Consider the following 19,965-nt stretch of genomic DNA (forward strand, 5'->3'; position numbering starts at 1 on the left):
AGAAGTATGCCAAGCTCCTAAGAAGCCAATAATAGAATAATATGAATAAAGAAAATAGTTAAGTTAAAACAAGGCTTCTAACAATGTAAAAAATGAAGGGGGATAAATGGGTTGAATTATCTCTCAATCCAGCTTAAAAGAAACTGAGAATTTAAATTCCATTAAAGACACCACATATATAGGGAAAATGAAGGATAACAAATAGGAACTTAAATGAAGATGGTTAGTTATAACAAAAAAGACAACAAAGGTTGGTGAGGATGTAGAAAATGGAATGTTCACACACAGCTGATGAAAATGTAAAATGCTGCAACCATTTACAGCAGTTTGGCAAATCTTCAAAATGTTAAACATACAGTTACCACTTGACCTAGCAATTCCACTCCTAGGTGGAATATATACACCTAAGAGATATGAAACCACATGTTTACACAAAACCTTGTACATGAATATCCATGGTGGCATTATTTGTAATAGTCAAAAAGTAAAAACAACAAAAATGTCTATCAACAGATGAATGGATGTTAAATGGATAAACAAAATGTGGTATTATTATGAATTATATATTCATATATATATTGAAACATTATTCAGTCACAAAAAGGAATGAAATTCTGATACATCCTACAACATGGATCAACCTTAAAAACATCATGCTAAGGGAAAGAAGCCAATTATAAAAGGTCATATTGTATGATTCCATTTATATGAAATATCCAGAAGACAAATCTACAGCAAAAGATAGTAAATCGTGGCCAGAGTTGGTGGCTTACACCTGTAATCCCAACATTTTGGGAGGCCGAGACACGCAGATCACCTGAGGTCAGGAGTTTGAGACCAACTTGGCCTGGCCAACATGGTGAAATCTCGTCTCTACTAAAAATACAAAATTAGCCAGACACGGTGACAGGCATCTGAATCTCATGCTGAGGCACAAGAATCTCTTGAACCAGGGAGGCGTAGGTTGTGGTGAGCCAAGATTGCACCACTGTACTCCAGCCTGGACAATAGAGACTCTGTTTCAAAAAAAAAAAAAAAAGATAGTAGGTCAGTGGTTGCCTAGGGCTAGATGAGGAGAGGTGGGGATTGGGGAGTGACTGCTAAAGAACGTAAAGTTCCTTGGTCAGGCTCGGTGATTCACGCCTGTAATCCCAACACTTTGGGAGGCTGAGGCAGGCAGATCACCTGAGGTCAGAAGTTCAAGACCAGTCTTGGCAACATAGCAAAACCCCGCCTCTCCTAAAAATTAAAAAATTAGCTGGGCATGGTGGCAGGTGCTTGTAATCCCAGCTACTCGAGAGGCTGAGGCAGGGAGAATCGCTTGAACCCAGGAGGCAGAGGTTGCAGTGAGCCAAGATCACGCCATTGCATTCCAGCCTGGGCAACAGAGAGAGACTCCGTCTCAAAAAAAAAAAAAAAAAGTAAAGTTCCTTTTGAGGGAGATGAAAATGTTCCACAACCTTGTGACTATAGTCAAAAACACTGGATTGTGCACTTTAGAAAAAAGATGATGATGGTGGGGCACAGATATCAATTACTTAATTTAATGTAAATGAGTTGAAAGAAACTGAAAGCAGAATGATCTATAACTCTATTGGGAGACAAATCCCAACACTTAAAAACTAAAATATAAACACAAATCCAGAAAAGGTCGGGTCCTATGATAACTTTAGGAGATAACTGAAATCTACTCTATACAAAGGTAAAAAGTACAATAAATTATGATACAAAATAATGTTCAATGTATATGTCCTACATAGAATAACAAAAATATAAGAAAAACTGAAAAACTGTGAAAAATAAACCTATCATTATAAGCGGAAGTTATAGTATTTAATTAAGAGGAGATGACAAAACAAAAAATTTCAAGTATGGAAATAATATAAAACATAAATTAACCCTCTCCCCTTGGTAGGGGCCAACTTATCAGAGCCAAGTTCAGGGAAAAAAAAAAAAAAAGACAGATAGACAGATGATAGAGAAAAAATAGATACAGAAAGAGAGATTTAAGGCAAATGTGGTAAAATCTTAATTGGGGAATCTGGGTATACTATTACAACTTTTTCTAAGTTTGAAATTATATAAAAATAAACTTAAGTAAAACTAATAGTTAATATAACATGGAGACTGAGAAGTCAAGGAAATAACTCTTCTGGATAGAAGAGGCTTTCACAAAATTTGTTTTCATACTAGGATACAAAGATACACCTTGTTTGTTTGTTTGTTTTCTGAGACGTTGTTTCTCTCTTGTTGCCCAGGCTGGAATGGAATGGTGTGATCTTGGCTGACTACAACCTCCACCTCCCAGGTTCAAGTGATTCATTCTCCTGCCTCAGCATCCTGAGTAGCTGGGATTACAGACATGCGCCACCATGTCCGGCTAATTTTTTAATTTTTAGTAGAGACGGGTTTTTGCCATGTTGGCCAGGCTGGTCTCCAACTCCTGACCTCAGGTGATCCACCTACCTCGGCCTCCCAAAGTGCTGGGATTACAGGCATGAGCTGCCGCGCCTGGCCACACCTAGTTTTAATACGAAAACCCAGAGATTCCATATGACACATTCTTGGACCATAATGCAAAATCATGAAACAACACATCTGTAACATATATAAACTCATGTGTTTCACAACTATGAGAGAAATTTTATCATAAATGTCAATGGAGTTAAAGAAACATCATGATCCATATCCACTTAAAGAATTTAGAAAGAGAGAAAAGGGAAAGTTTAAGGGATAAAATTAATAAAAGAAAAAATAGACATAAAAACATCAGAGAGTGTTTCAAGGACAATGGTATAATCAGAGATAGCAGGGTAGGTTTCAAATACAAAGAAGGAGGAAGTGGATTCAAGGAAAGAGTTAAAAAGAAGAACAATACAGTGGAAGTTACAAGGCGTATAGGCAGGAGAGGAGTCCAGAAGAATTAGGCACTGGAGAAATACAGTCTCCCATCCAACCATGTAAATGTGAATAATAGGAATGAGGGAATATATACCAATTTGACTCTCCTCCAGACAGGCTCTCCATCTCAAAGACCATAACAATTCAATCCACCATCTATAGGAGGAGATCCAGAAGTTTAGGCAGAAAAAGATCAATAAAAGAGGCTGGCTGGTTGAGAACTGGGCAAAGTAAAGAGCTCATGCCTCACTAGACAGCATTGACTGATTTCACAATGTGGAAATAAAAGCCCAATGTTGACAGTACCTCCAAGTTTAGAAGAGAATGCAGGCCAGAAGTGGTGGCTCATGCCTGTAATCTCAGCACTTTGGGAGGCCAAGGCGGGCAAATCACTTGAGGTCAGGAGTTCAAGACCAGCCTGGCCAACATGGCGAAAACCCGTCTCTACTAAAAATTCAAAAATTAGCCAGGCCTGGTGGTGTGCACCTGTAATCCCAGCTACTCTGGAGGTTAAGGCAGGAGAATCGCTTGAACCTGGGAGGTGGAGGTTGCAGTGAGCCAAGATCGAGCCACTACACTCCAGCCTGGGCAACAGAGCAAGATTCTGTCGAAGAAGAAGAAGAGGAAGAGGAAGAAGGAAGAAGGAAGAAGAAGAGTAGGCAGAAAAATAGATTGCCAAATGAAACCTCCAGATTTTTAATGGCTAAGAACCAATGTAACTTTTTAAAGAAACTGTGCAGGCTGGGTGCAGTGGCTCATGCCTATAATTCCAGCATTTTGGGAGGCCGAGGCGGGTGGATCACGAGGTCAAGAGATCAAAACCATCCTGGCCAACATGGTCAAACCCTGTCTCTACTAAAAACACAAAAATCAGCTGGGTGTGGTGGCACGTGCCTGTGGTCCCAACGACTCAGGAGGCTGAGGCAGGAGAATCGCTTGAACCTGGGAGGTGGAGGTTGCAGTGACTGGAGATCACACTAACGCACTCCAGCCTGGCAACAGAGCTAGACTCCCTCTCAAAAAACAACAACAATTAAAACAAACAAAAAACCTGTGCAGGTTAAACAAGTCCTCTCAATTCTTCCAATTTCTACTGTTATCTTTCATCGTACCCCCAGTCTCTTCCTTTCTCCATTCCATCTTCACCAATTTCAGACTTTGCTTTCTAAAACCACAATGTCACTCAAACCCTTTAAAAGCTTCTTGATGTCTTTGAACCAAATGCCAAACCTGCAGATGGGCCTTGAAGACCTTAATGTGGTGGCATAATCTCCTGCCTTAATCCCCGCAACTTAGTATTTCAAAAAGACTCCCTTCTCTTTTCCACCTTTGTGCCTTTCCTAAAGCTATTCCTTCAGCCTAGAATACCCTTTTTAAGAGGTATTCTATCTTCATTCATCTATGTTCAGCTTCTATGTTCATTCAGCCATTAATCTATTCCACAAATAAATATGTAATGGGCATCTAACTTTGTACCAGACACCAATCTGGGCACTGTCACTACAGCAGTAAATAAAACAGACAAAAATCTCTGCCTTCATAGAGCTACATACAGACAGAAAACAAGTAAAATGTACAGTATGTCACACAGGAAAAGGTGTTCTGGAGCAAGAAAAAACATGAAGGAAGGTTAGGGTGTGAGAAAGACATTGTGGATGGAGGGTGGAGAAGGCTGTAATTTAAGGCACCACTGAAGGTGACATTAGAGCAAACACCTGTAGGAACTGGGACAAGAAGATTCCAAGCCAAAGGAACATCAACAGCAAAGGCCTCAGGCAACAGTGTGTCTGATGTTTCCAGGTGATGTTCTCTCCCCATACAGCCCAGCTCAAGTGCCACTTACTCCAGGAAACCAGTTTTGATTACAACAAATCAGAAATTATTCATTTCCATGATACTGTATCTGTATCTTCCTTAGGGCACCTTGTACAGTGGAAATCCTCTTTTCAAAGATATACAAGAGTGATCATTGATCTATTCATCAAAAAAGTCAGTTAAGGCAGAAACCATTTAAAATAATACCTATTGGCCGGGCGCGGTGGCTCAAGCCTGTAATCCCAGCACTTTGGGAGGCCGAGACGGGTGGATCACGAGGTCAGGAGATCGAGACCATCCTGGCTAACACGGTGAAACCCCGTCTCTACTAAAATATACAAAAAATTAGCCGGGCGAGATGGCGGGCGCCTGTAGTCCCAGCTACTCGGGAGGCTGAGGTGAGAGAATGGCGTAAACCCGGGAGGCGGAGCTTGCAGTGAGCTGAGATCCGGCCACTGCACTCCAGCCTGGGCGACAGAGCGAGACTCCGTCTCAAAAAAAAAAAATAATAATAATAATAATAATACCTATTTTAGCCATTTTAGTCTTAAATACATAATTATACATTCATTTCCCAATGTATCACCAAGGCCTTTTTTTTGAGTATAAGTCTGTCAATGGCAGTTCCCTACTTCCTTGGATAAATCACATCCATAATCCATTAGAACTACAATGCCCGGGCCGGGCGCGGTGGCTCAAGCCTGTAATCCCAGCACTTTGGGAGGCCGAGACGGGCGGATCACGAGGTCAGGAGATCGAGACCATCCTGGCTAACACGGTGAAACCCCGTCTCTACTAAAAAATACAAAAACTAGCCGGGTGAGGTGGCGGGCGCCTGTAGTCCCAGCTACTCGGGAGGCTGAGGCAGGAGAATGGCGTAAACCCGGGAGGCGGAGCTTGCAGTGAGCTGAGATCCGGCCACTGCACTCCAGTCCGGGCGACAGAGCGAGACTCCGCCTCAAAAAAAAAAAAAAAAAAAAAAAAAAAAAAGAACTACAATGCCCGTTTTCCTTTCCTTTAAGTAGAACAGGGGCTTAAAAATACTTGCAATGTTTTCTGTGAAATCCTTCCAAAAGTTATAGGGTTTCTCCATTCTGTTTCAGTTGTCTTGACCACAATTTAATTCATTCAGGGCAATTCTTTCAGCTTCTTGTCTTTATCAAGTCTTTTCAAAGCATTCCGTAAAAACTGCTTTTTGTAATCATTATTTCATTGATTTGAGTAATATTTATTAAATTATACTCATAATTACCACTCGTATCAATAAGTTTGAAAACAAATACAACTGTCTCTTGCTTAGTAAGCAGAAAAATCAAATGATACACAAACAATGAGAGCTAACTTAGCATTTGAGCATCTGTGTGCCTGCTGTGGGAATTGATTAGTATGATTTACTCCAAGATGCCAAAATCAAGCCCAGCAAAGGATCTGAATAGGTATTTCTCCAAAGAAGATATACAGATAGCCAATATATTCATTAAAATATGCTTAATATCAATAGTCATTAGGAAAATATAAATAAAAACGACATTGATACAGAACTTCACACCCACTAGGATGGCCAAAATCAGACAGACAATAGCAAGTGTTGGAGAAGATGTTGGAGAAATAAGAATCTTCAAACATTGCTGGTAGAAATATAAAATGGTGCAGCCACTTTGGAAAACCGTTTGCTAATTCCTCAAAACGTGAAACACAGAGTTACTATATGACCAAGCAATTCCACTCCTAGATACATCCACAACAGAACTGAAAACGTGTCCACACAAAAACTTGTCCATGAATGCTACAGCAGCATTATCCACAACAGCCAAAAAGTAAAAACAACTCAAATATCCATCAGTAGAGAAATGGATATGCAAAATGTGGTTTATCCATACAATGACTATCATTTGACCATAAAAAGGAATGAAGTTCTGATACACACTACAACATGGATGAACATTGAAAACATTATGCTAAGGGAAAGAAGCCGGACACAAAAGAACACACCTCATATGACTCCATTTGCATGCATATCTAGAATAGGCAAATCCATAGAGACAAAAAGTAGATTAACAGTAACCAGGGACAGGGGACATGAGGAATGTGGAATGACTGTTAATAGGTATGGGGTTTCTTTTTGGGATGACAAAAACTTTCTGGAATTACAGAGTGGTAACAGTTGTACAATTTTGTGAATACATACAAATCCACTTAACTGTACACCTTTTAAAAAATCCTATCTTGTTCATGATCAACAAATGCTTATTGATGGGGAATGTGGGGTGGGGGAAGCAAGCCCAGATGTGGTAAAAAGAAACTTCCACTGTATATATCTGTAAAAGGTTAACCACCTCCGCAAGATTATAAGGCCCTTCAAAGCAGGGAATCCTTCTCATATATTACCCTTAACAGCCAGTATATTAGATTACACTACGCAGTATTCAATCAAGGTTTGCTAAATTAATTATTATCCATCCACATTTTACACACCAGGGATCTAGAAGAAAAAAGCCCTGCCTGAGATTCCCCATTAATCAGAAAAACTCACTTTTTATTCCCGAGAATCCTGAATTGATATAAATAAGGCACTTCTCATAATCTGCCATTTATATCACCCATTAATACCATTCCTACCACCATATAAAAATCCAGAGGACCCACTTCTAGTTAAACCCCATTTCAAATTCTCCACCTTCTATCTATCATCAAATGCCACTAACTGATCTCTCAATATGTTCTTCTACCTATTTAACCATATTCCCTAAACTAAAAATGCCCCACATGGTTAGCCTCATTTGTTCTTCTCAAATACCCTAGAGCCAAAAAGGACTATCATCATCTTCATGTTACAAATGAAAAACAAAAAAAGTCAGTCTAAGGTTACCTGGTCTCCTGAATTCAAGTTTATCTTTCTTCACATATGTCATGTATTTCCAAGCTTTTTTTCTCTTTGGATAACTAGGAACTTTCTGGTAAGTTAGCTTTTTAAAAAAGCATAAATAAAAAAGATATAAAATCAAAGTTTTTCTTCTAATCACAATAAGTCTAAAGTCCAGAATAAGTGGAGAACTGGGGCAAGATGACAACAAAAAAAGTCTTGTTCCAGCCTGAGCATCATGACGAAGCCCTGTCTCTACTAAAAACACAAAAAATTAGCCAAGTGTGCTGGCATGCACCTGTAGTCCCAACTACTCAGGAGGCTGAGAATCACCTGAGCCCAAAAAGTTGCGGCCTGCAGTAAGCTGAGATTGCGCCACTACACGCCAGCCTGGGCAACAGGAATGAGACCCTGTCTCAAACAAACAAACAAAAAAGTCTTGAGAACAAGAAGAGATAAACCAAAGGCCCACTGCTGAGGGAAGACGCAGTATCAAGAGACGACAGGGCCAATTCCCTATGCTTCGTCTTCATCAAGGAACATGATCTTCAAGCTAGGGAGGTCAGAAATCTGATAAAAGGAAACCAACTTCTAAGGTAAGTGGCACGGATGGGGGACAGTAACAGAATACAGAGCTACTTCAAAAGAATATGCTCTCTCATCCAAACAACTCACACTCCATGATACTGAAAAAACTTTTACATCTGCCTTAAAAACTACCACTAATTATCTAAGCTACCTTGACAAGGTGCCAGAAGACCAGAAATAAAATAAATAAAAATAAACACATCCTCAAATTTCAAAAAGGGGGAAATGCAGGCCGGGCGCAGTGGCTCATCCATGTAATCCTAGCAGTTTGGAAGGCCGAGGTAGGCAGATTGCCTGAGCTCAGAGTTCAAGACCAGAATGGGCAACACAGTGAAACTCTGTCTCTACTAAAATACAAACAATTAGCTTGGCGTGGTGGCATGCGCCTGTAGTCTCAGCTACTCAGGAGGCTGAGGCAGCAGAATTGCTTGAACCTGGGAGGCAGAGGTTACAGTGAGCCAAGATCATGACACTGCACTCCAGCCTGGGCAACAGAGCAAGACTCCGTCTCAAAAAAAAAAAAAAAAAAAAAGGCAGAATGCAGATCCAGAAAAACATCTATGGGTAAACCTGCCATGTAACTGCTGAAAAATTCTAAAATGGATAAATAAGTTTTCAAATACAGTAAAATAAGAAAGCCATCATCAGCTCTTTATTAAGGCAGGCTATACAACATGTGCTTTTTATTTAACAGGATTACTAAAATGGAAAAAGGGAGGATGACAGGATGATACATATACATAACAATCTAACAAGACAATCTGAAAGAATCTTTTAAATAATAGGCTAGTGAACAAAATGGGAAAATGTTGAACAGCAGAAGCTCGAAAATCTGTTAAATTCAACTAACAGGATGCATAGCTAGTTGAACATCTGGTTGACTAATGTAACAACATCAACCAAGTTGGTAGAAAGTCTCCAGTAATATGTCGTAGGGTTCCATCCTTTTTCACAATCTAGACAACTTCTATTAGTTTAATGAAGCCATAGAAGTGCTCTTCACGTTTGCAAGTGAAAAAAACCTGTCAGTGACCCAACACACACAACCTGACCGAATCAGCTCCAGAAAGGTTACAGTAGGCTGAAATGATGGTCCAAAACCAAAAATGAATATCTACAGGGAATCGAGGGCTGCATTTAGTTTTAAAACTGAAATAGGCCAGGCGCATTGGCTCATACCTGTAATCCCAACACTTTGGGAGGCTGAGGTGGGCGGACCACTTGAGGTCAGGAGTTCAAGATCAGCCCAGTCAACATGGTGAAACCCCATCCCTACCAAAAATACAAAAAAAAATTAGACAGGCATGGTGGTGGAGCGTGCGCCTGTAGTCCCAGGCACTCAGGAAGCTGAGGCAAGAGAATCACTTGAACCCAGGAGCCAGAGGTTGCAGTAGGCCAGGATCGCGCCACTGCACTCTAACCTGGGTGACAGAGTGAGACTCTGTCTCAAAAAAAAAAAAAAAAAAAAAAACCTGACTAAGCAAACTTCAGTTTGTGTGGGGATACCTAGATAATAAAAGCTACTAAAAAAACTATGCACAATTTCGAGCTGCATTAATGGATGTGTGTGTCCAGGCTGTATTACTATGGTTCTCAAATTTAGCAACTAAAAGAAAATTTTTTCCATATGAATCGTTCCCAAATCTTCATCCTAAAAAGTTACAAGAATCTACAAGTATCATTTAGTTAAAACTCTAGCTTTAGACCCAGTTATTCAAGTAAATCTTACTGCTAGGAAACATTTTATTTGATCAGCTTAATTTATTGACATTTATATCAGTGATAAATATGCACTCAGATATTACTAAATCCAAGTCTCTTTTTTAAAAAGAAAGGAAACTAAGAGAAATTAAGTAACTTGCCCCAAATTACACAGCTGCTTAACAAGGGCCATGACCCCTAGATCAGTCCCCTTTTTCCCACACCATGTGGCACTCACCCCTCCTCTTCAATGCATAGTACCCCAGGGTGACTGACTGAGCCCCAGGCTTCACACACACACACCACACAAAAACACAGGTTCACGTCTGGGGCCCCGGGACTTTCCCTGCCCATACTCCAGGTCACTCCAAGCCCCTACATTCCATCTCAGAACCCAAAGAACACACACACACACACACACACACACACACACACACATACAGTCGCTCTGCATCGCCAACCCACATTCTCAAGGGTATCCAACCCTCTATTTATTTTATTTCCTTTCTTAAAACTTGAACTATGCAAGTTAGAAAGCATACACAAAAACATCCCATCAACACACATTATATTTTGCTAAGAACAAATTAGCTTAGCAAAAACAAATACCCGGGACACATTACTGGAAAAATATTAACATGGTGTGATCACGTACAAGATTGATAATTAATATTTGTTACATAAAAAGGCACTCTAATATACAACTGGTTTTTATTCTTAAAGTGTGATTATGTAATAAAGCATTACCCCATATCCCGTTCAACATCAGAAAAATAAAGGAAAAGTTTTTTCACGGATGGAAATGTTTTTAATGGACATGCCATTGTTTACTGTGCTCAAAACTGCCCTTCCCCTCATAAAACATTACCATATGAAAATTATTAAAAGATGTAAGGCCTTCAAACCTAAACAGCAGGCCAAAGGCTTGCTTCATTTAGGGTAGCATAAGCATCTGCGCTGAGCTCCTCTTGCTCCTTCCTCACTCTTCCAGAAATAATGCCCCTTCAAGAGCCCAAAGGTACAAAGGTTGTTCGGCAGATTCCCAGTGGCCTTGTTCCTCCTTACTCCCCCTACTCCGCCTTGGTTTAAAGAAGACAAGAGAAGGCACCAGAATTGATAAAAGGGCAGGTTAGCAAGGATGTGGCTTATGATCACCAGCATCTGCTAGGCCAGCTCCAAGAGGATCCCCCCCTCAAAAAATGAGACCTGAATGCCTCTCTTTGCCCCAGGGTCATAACCCTTGAGCGCCTCTGGGACCCCTTTAGAAATGAAGAGGGAACTTTACTGCTGGGACCCTCTCCCCAGTGTTATCCATTAAAGCCCCAGCAAGCTCTTTGTTTCCAACAGCTGTGTGGGGGCAATCAGCCTTGGAGAGAGGGGAGAGGTCACTCCCTTGCTCCCGCTGCTGCCAATATCCAGGCCCTCCCGCAAAACACACACACACACAGGCACGGCATCTTCTCTGGGACCCAATTCTCTCTTTCCACGCCACTTTAATAACCCAGGTTTACACCTTGGTACACAAGGGCATTCCCTGAGACCTAATTTCCTCTTCTACACCCAAACCTTATACAGGATTTGTAGGGTGATGACTCCCAAGCGCCCTCCCCTTTGAAAAAACACAAATGGGGTTCGCTACAGGACACCCATCCCTTCTCTTCAATGCATACCCCAGCGTGACTGAGCCCCAGGCTTCACACACACACAACACACAAAAACACAGGGTCACTTCGCGGGCCCTGGGACTTTCCCTGCTCATATCCACAGACCCGAGGTCACTCTAAGCCCCCAGATCCCATCTCAGAACCCAAAGAACACACACCCGCGCGCGCGCACACACACACATACACACACACACACGGTCACTCTGCATCGCCAACCCGCGTCCTCAAGGCAACCCGTTCCCTTTATCCACACGACCCCCACCCCCGAGACCCCAGTACCTTAAGGAAGAACCTCCCCAGCACATCAGCACATGGTCACTTCCCTGCCTTCATCCCGCCCAGCACCTCGCCGTCTCCCACCCACCGCACTCCGCAAACACACAGATCCCTGCCTGGGGCGGCCCTCCCTCCCCTGAGCCTTCACAACACAAACACGCGCTCCCGCGAGCACACCCACGACCACACCAGGAGCCCCTGCTGGTCGCTCAGCCTCGCCGGCCCCGGCCCCACCGCCTCCCCACACGCCGGGCCGCCCTCGCCCAGCCACTCGACACACTCGGACGCACCCACGGCCACTCCCATCCCCAGCGCCGGTTCCCAAGCCACACCGCACGCTCGCGCCCTGCCCTCCGCCCTCGCTCACCATCGGGCCCAGCTCCCTGGGACCCCCACGACAGGGTCTTTCCCAGCCCGGCCGACCGCGGGGACCAGGAGGGAGGCGGCAACGGAGGGGTGGGGAGACCTAGGGCCGGCTCCGACCAGTCCTACCTGAGCAGTTGATGCTCTTGCCTTTGCCGCCGGGACAGTCCCCGCCGCCGCCGCCACCCGGGGGCTGGTTGGACGCGCGGCTCCCGGGCAGAGAGAAGGCGAAGAGGAGAAGCACCGACGTGTAGCAGCAGAAGGCGAGGGGAGGCGCGGCAGGCAGCCGGAGCGGCGCCTCAGCGGCCGCGGCGCCCATGGCTGGCGCCCCTGGACGGCGGGAAGCGCAGGGAGCCGCAGGCCGGGGGCATCCAGCCGCGCGCCCAGAGCCCCGCTGCTGCCTCGGCGCCTCCTAGCAGCCGCGCCGCTGAGCCGTGGAGCAGCCCCTCAGCATCCCCGCCCCACCCGCAGCACCCGCCAGGCCCGGGCCCGCGGCGCTCGGGACGGAGTCGGTGGGTCCGGGCGCGTGCGAGGGTCGCGGGCGCGCGAGGGTGCGCGCGAGGGTGCGAGCCGGCGTGAGGGAGACCGCGGCGAGGGGAGCGAGCAGGCGCTAGCGCGGCGGGCGGGGGTCGCGGGCCGGAGGCAGGCCCAGCCCCTCGCTCGCCTCCTCGCCTTCCCTTTGTGTCCGTGGCCGTTGCCACCGCGTCACAAAGACCCCGGCCCGCCCGGTGAGGGGCGCGTGACGGAACCGCCGGCGGGAGGGGTGGCTGCGACCCCGCCCCGCGCACACCCCCAGCTCCCGCGCCGACAGCTCCGCCCCCGGCCGCGGCCGGCGCCGCCTCCAGGGGAGCTATTGTTCCTGCGGCAGGGCAGGGGCGCGGGGGACGGGGTTGCGGCCACCCCTCGGCGGTAGGCAGCACCGTAATAGACTTGTTTGCCGCCCTTTGTGAGCGTTTTTGAAGCGTTTCGTTCGCCCAGCAGCAGGGCTGGGAATGAGGGCAGGTGGTCTATCATATATCTATAATAGTTTTTACGTGAAGAAACTGAGTCACGGAAGAGGTAAAGGTGACATGTCCAAGGTCGCATACCAAGAAATGGGCAGGACCAGGATGGGAACCCAAGTTTTAACTCTAGCCATGCAATTCTCAAAAGATGTTGGATGAATGGTTACATTTCTAGGTTCCTCATCCCCACCTCATTCCCATAGACTCACATACAACTGAGTTGAAAATAGTTTTACAAAAGTTTGTACTGCCCTCTCCCCCTAACAATAGCTGAGATTTAGAGAGGATTTTCTAATATACAAGGCCTGGTGAAAGCTCTTTATGTGCATTCTCTTCAATTATTTTTTTACAGGCCTCGGAGGGAGTTTTCATTCTTATCTCCATTCTACAGATGAGGAAGTAGGGATCCAGAGAGGCGTAGTGATCTGACTCCCAGTCCAGTGCTCTTCCTACCACATCCTGCAAGGTGATACCCAGACATAGGTACTAACATCATGGACTGAATTCTGTGAAAGTCCTCTGCCCTTTTCATTCTATTATATTGCCTCCCACCCCAGAAGGAATTTTCAGTCTCATTGAAAAACTGATCAATTTGATTTATAAAATTAAGAAATGTGTGAAAAGCCACCAAAAACAAAGCCACATTAGGAAAAAATGTCTTTAGTGCAAATATGAGACAATACACTTAATATAAAGATATAGGTCAAGAAGAAAAAGTTGACATAATAGAAAAATAGGAAGCTTGACTCATTCACAAAAATTACAGACAATAAATACATGAAAACAGATTTGAACCCACTAATAATAAAATATTAAAACCACAAAACTCTGGCCACGCACAGTGGCTCACACTTGTAATCCCAGCACTTTTAGAGGCTAAGGTGGGCAGATCACCTGAGGTCAGGAGTTCGAAACCAGCCTGGCTAACATGGTGAACTCCGTTTCTACTAAAAATAGAAAAAAGTAGCAGGGTGTGGTGGCACGCACCTGTAATGCCTGTAATCCCAGCTACTCAGGAGGCTGAGGCAGGAGAATCACTTGAACCCGGGAGGTGGAGGTTGCAGTGAGCAGAGATCGCACTATTGCACTCCAGCTTGGGCAACAAGAGCGAAACTCTGTCTCAAACACACACACACACACACACACACACACACACACACACACTTTCCCTTTGGATGATTAACAAGAGTTAAAAGAATTGGCAGACTGAGCACTACTAATTTATACATTTTAGGAGGGCAATCTGACTATGTATCAAAAAAACTTTAAAATGTGTTTACTCTTTAATCTAGCAATTCCGTTTATTGGAATTTATCTAAAGGATAACTGGACTAGCACACAAAAATGTATACATAGGATGTTCATCACAGCCTTTATAACTTAAATGTCCATCAGTGGGGACTAAAGTATGGTACCTCTTAGTACAATGAAGTATTATGCAGCTTTAACAATGATGATAATTAGGTTAGTGTTTACTGACATGGAAAAAGCAGGATACTAATGAGTAATAAGAAAACCCTATTTTTCTAGAATATGTATGTGTACACATCCATAGGAGAAAAAAGTGAAGAACACTATACAGCAATATATTAACAGTGGTTATGTCTGAAAGACCAGCTTATGAGTAATAATTACCTATAATTACCTGTTCTTTATATTTTTCTGTGTGATCTGAATTTTTTTCAGTGAAAAGTTTGTATCTTTTTTTTTTTTTTTAACAGGGTCTCACTTTGTCACCCAGGCTGGGATGCAATGGCACGATCACGGCTCACTGAAGCCTCAACCTCCCAGGCTCAAGCAATCCTCCCACCTCAGCCTCCTGAGTAGCTGGGACTATGGGTATGTACCACCATATGCAGCTAATTTTTTTTCTTAGAAACAAGGTCTCCGTATGTTGCCTAGGCTTGTTATTTTAAAAAGCTGCTTCCTTTTGGCCAGTGCGGTGGCTCACACCTATAATCCCAGCACTTTAGAAGACTGAGGCAGGTGGATCACTTGAGGCCAGCAGTTTGAGACCAGCCTCGCCAACGTGGCGAAACCCTGTCTCTACTTAAAAAATACAAAAAAAATGAGCCAAGCATGGTGGTGCATGCCTGTAATCCCAGCTACTAAGGTTGAGGCATGGGAATTGTTTGAACTGGGAGGCAGAGGTTGCATTGAGATGAGATTGCGCCACTTCACTCCATCCTGGGCAACAGAGCAAGACTCTGTCTCAAAAAACAAAAACAAAAACAAAAACAAAACAAAAAAAACTACGTTATTTTAAATTGTACTTTCATCATACTTTTTATACAAATAAATTCACATTTTTAAACATTTTATTAAGACTAACCTCACACCTCTAAACTGTTAGTGGTATGCCAAATGTTACCACTAAAAATTGAACTTCTGGCTTTCCTGAATCCTGTGGGATCTCAGGTTCCTAACTGCTAAGCCACAGCTAAGTCTTCTTCTCAGACCTTCAGCAACTTCTCTGCCAGCTTGACCTCTACCATGCTTCCTTCCTGACCTGTGTCTTGGCTCTCCAAGCCCCAGTATTCTGCCTTGAATTTTCATTTCACTACTTACCATAGCCCAGGCAGAAATACTAAGATAAGTCAACCATTAAATAAAAAGCAAAAAATTGGTAGGGGTGGGTGGCTCACATTTGTAATCTCAGCACTTTCTGAGGCCGAGGCAGGAGGATTGCTTGAAGCCAGGAGTTCGAGACCAGCCTGAACAACATAGTGAGACCTTGTCTCTACAAAAAAAAAAAAAAAAAATTTAATTAGCCAGCGTGGTGGCGTGTACCTGTAGTCTTAGCTATTCAGGAGGCTGAGGTGAGAGGATCACTTGAGCCCAGGAGTTCAAGGTTACAAGTGAGCTATGATCATGCCATTGTACTTCCGCCTGGGCACTGGGCAACAGAGCAAGCAAAAAAAAAATCCTGGGGCCATAAGTCACAAATTAATTTACATCTGCATCTTTCCCCAAATCAGCTAACACAAATTCAACACAGATTTCTTGAAAACAACTCTGCTTCAGAAACAGAATTTGTCTGACTTTGATCATATAATCTTAGAGAGGGAAAAGGTTAGAGGTGAATTAATATAACATCTATGACATGCTTTAATACTGGTGACCCCAAAATATCAGATAGCAAAAGGCTGTGGGACTCACTACATAAAAACCACCCAGTGAATTTTAAAAGAATGCAGATTTCTGAACAGTACTCCAGACAATCTAGGTGATGCCCAGGTATCTCTTATTTATTTTAAAGTTGTCTGGCCGGGTGCTGTGGCTCAAGCCTGTAATCCCAGCACTTTGGGAGGCCGAGACAGGCGGATCACGAGGTCAGGAGATCGAGACCATCCTGGCTAACACGGTGAAACCCCGTCTCTACTAAAAAATACAAAAAACTAGCCAGGTGAGGTGGCGGGCACCTGTAGTCCCAGCTACTTGGGAGGCTGAGGCAGGAGAATGGCGTAAACCCGGGAGGCGGAGCTTGCAGTGAGCTGAGATCCAGCCACTGCACTCCAGCCCCGGCAACAGAGCAAGACTCCGTCTCAAAAAAAAAAAAAAAAAAAGTTGTCTAAGTTATTCGGATGCACTGTCAAGTTTGGAAAACCCTGACCTAAACTTGATCAGTCAGCTATTGCTCCCTAACAAACCTCCATAAAATCTCAGCAGCATGCCACAAGGAGCATTCATTTCTCAGATCTAGAGGTTGGCTAGGGGTTGGCTGGTTGATCTAGGCTAGGCTTGGGTGGATGGCTTTGCTTCAAGATACAGATTCAGCTGGGTTTGGCTCCTGTGTGCTGGTTGAGCTCTGGTTCACTATTCTAGTATTCATTCTGGGGATGAGATCCAGGAGGAACTCTTGTCACAGAGATGGCAGTGGTACAAGGGGGCACACCCAACTGTGCTAGCACTTTTTACAGGCTGCTTGTATATGTCTGCTAAAATCTCACTGGCTAAGATCAGTCCCATAGCTGAGCTCAAAGACAAAGGATAGGGAAGTTTATTCTCCTTATGGAGGTAAGTAAGAGGGAATAATAGGACGTGAATATTTTTAAACAAAAATCTATCAGACATCTTATACAGAACATAATTAGTTATGCTCTACCAGAATGTTTTCACTTCCAAGTAACAGAAACCCCAATCCAAGTTAAGGTAAACAAAAAGGGATTTATTGGTTCAGGTTTAAAAAAAAATGTCGGAGGTAGTGTCCTCTCTTATGAGTTGATTTCTGTTCTCAATTAAGCTTCACTCATGGAAAACATTGCATTCCTTCAAGAAACCCTTAGGAGCATTTGCTGCACACCAGAGTAGCCTCTGGGGGCAAGAGATCCTGCCCTCACTGTGTGGGAGAGAAGGAGACACTTGAAAATTAACAACTACAACTCAGTGTGATAAATACTAAATATAAATGGAGTGAGGGTGGGGTAGATGTAAATGGCAAATCCCATCCCATACTCCCAGCCCTGCCAATATCCTGGCTTTCCTAGACCTCCTGCTGGAGGGTCCAGCTGCATAACAAAGTCCTGATAAACAGTAATGAGACACTTTGGGACTGACAAATTGGCCCCAGTAGGAGAGAGTCACAGTGCTTGACACAGAAACAGGGGAAAGCAATGATTTATGGTGCCGCACTGGCAAAGCCTGGGATTGACCTCTGATCCAATTTGTGAAACTGGACCCCAATTTCTAGATAGGGGGGTCTTCGTAAAATGGATATGTTATTTATTCATTCAGCAACTTTGTACTGAAGGTGTACTCCTAGTGCCTGGGAATATACAATGGTAAGTACAACAGACCTGGTCCCTGTCCTTAGGAAGTTTACAGTCAAATATTAATCAAACAGTTACACAAATAAAAGTAAAATTGCTGGCCGGTCGCGGTGGCTCAAGCCTGTAATCCCAGCACTTTGGGAGGCCGAGACGGGCGGATCACGAGGTCAGGAGATCGAGACCATCCTGGCTAACATGGTGAAACCCCGTCTCTACTAAAAATACAAAAAACTAGCCGGGTGACGTGGCGGGCGCCTGTAGTCCCAGCTACTCGGGAGGCTGAGGCAGGAGAATGGCGTGAACCCGGGAGGCGGGTTCACTGCAAGCAGTGAGCTGAGATCCGGCCACTGCACTCCAGCCTGGGCGGCAGAGCGAGACACCGTCTCAAAAAAAAAAAAAAAAAAAAAAAAAAAAGTAAAATTGCCACATTGTTAACAAATGCTATGAAAGAGAAGTTTAGAGAGGTTTCCCTAAAGGAGTGGTGCCTGTGCTAAGATCAGAAGGAGGAGTAGAAGTTAACCAGGTGAAGAGGGAGTGCTCCAGGCAGAGGGAACACTTCCCTGCGAGTAAGAGCATCTGAATGCCAGCCAGTTTAGTAAGAATCTAAAAAAACAAGGTTGGCTGGGCACAGTGGCTCACACCTGTAATCCCAGCACTTTGGGAGGCCGAGGTGGGCAGATCACCTGAGGTCAGGAGTTCGAGACCAGCTTCGCCAAATGGTGAAACCCCATCTCTACTAAAACTACAAAAAATTAGCTGGGCATGGTGGCAGGCGCCTGTAATCCCAGCTGCTTGGGAGGCTGAAGCAGAAGAATCACTTGAACCCAGGAGGTGGAGGTTGCAGTGAGCCAAGACTGCGCCACTGCACTCCAGTCTGGGCAACAGAACGAGACTTCGTCTCCAAAAAAAAAAAAAAAGCAAGGTCAACTAGTTTAGGACTTCATTTATCAGGACTTCATTTATTGATTCAACAAATATTTACTGAGCACCCACTATGATCTAGGCACTGTCCTAGGTACAGAGAAACAGCAATGAACAAAACAGTCTCTGATTCTCACAGAGCTTATGGTCTAATAGGGGAGACCTGATAATAATAATAATAATGTCAGTGGGAAAGAATAATTGTTGGGTTGAGCCATGATAATCATACACTGAGAACCGGCTATGGCCCAGGTATGCCTGTGTCCCAGGCACTTCGCATTTGTTGCCATTAATCTTCCCACCCACCTTTTTGGTAAGTATTATTTCTATTTTATAGATGGAAAAACAAAGGGCTAATGAAGTCAAGTACCCAAGGCCACAAGGTGAAGAAGTTGGAGTCACCTGGTTCGTTCTGACTATAAAACCCCACCACATCACTAGCAGGAGAAGATAAAGAAGCATCATCATCTGACACATGATGAAGCAAAAAAAATTGGCATTATCAAGACTGCAGGCACCTAAGAGTCTTCACAAGCCATCGTGACCATCTTGCAAGAGTGTCAAGAGATTTTGTTGGGTTTCTTGTGATTATATTCAGAGATTCTTGTGACGATATTGGTGGGGACTTCAGTTGGAATTACTGTTATTCTTATCCACTTCCCCTGAATGGTCCTCAATTACATAGACAAGGTAGAAGCCAAGACGGCAAGGGTTACAGAACAAAAGTGCTATGGGAATGCAGAAAGATATCCTAACTCTGCCTGAAGGAGAACAGGCTTCATTACTATAATTGTCACTTCTCACCCAAACAGTCCCTGTGAGTGGGTAGAGAAACTGAGGAGGCATCTCAGGGTTTTTCCTGCAGGTCTTCTTGTCATTCAATTGTTCAGCATTGCTCTGAATACAAAAGTAAGATTTTTCTTGATCTTTCAGCAAATGGAAATTTTCAGCCGCAATCCAAAAATTTCTCCAAGGGTTTTAGTTCATAAAGGAGTGTATCAATGAAATAGCTTCTCTGAGAAAGACAATCACATGTAAATGGAAGTAGGAGGTATAGCATAGTAATTAAGAGTGTAGGTTCTGGAACCAAACCATCTGGG

At 43.9% G+C, this 19,965-nt stretch overlaps 1 protein-coding gene across 3 annotated transcripts in view; it reads right to left on the reverse strand.

Moving 5' to 3' along the window:
- The window catches only part of TMEFF1 (transmembrane protein with EGF like and two follistatin like domains 1), a 101,869-nt gene extending 88,901 nt beyond the window's left edge, over positions 1-12,968 (reverse strand). For 2 of the 3 annotated variants that reach the window (XM_033237959.1, XM_033237958.1), the window contains exon 1: positions 12,301-12,968. In XM_033237959.1, coding sequence (XP_033093850.1) covers positions 12,301-12,490 — 190 coding nt within the window. In that variant the 5' untranslated portion in view covers positions 12,491-12,968. The remainder of the gene's footprint in view (positions 1-12,300) is intronic. The other variant, XM_033237960.1, reaches the window with a different exon arrangement.
- Between the last annotated feature and the right edge of the window lie 6,997 nt (positions 12,969-19,965).

The sequence above is a fragment of the Trachypithecus francoisi genome, unplaced genomic scaffold, assembly GCF_009764315.1.
Source record: "Trachypithecus francoisi isolate TF-2019V2 unplaced genomic scaffold, Tfra_2.0 Lachesis_group16, whole genome shotgun sequence".
NCBI lineage: Eukaryota > Metazoa > Chordata > Mammalia > Primates > Cercopithecidae > Trachypithecus > Trachypithecus francoisi.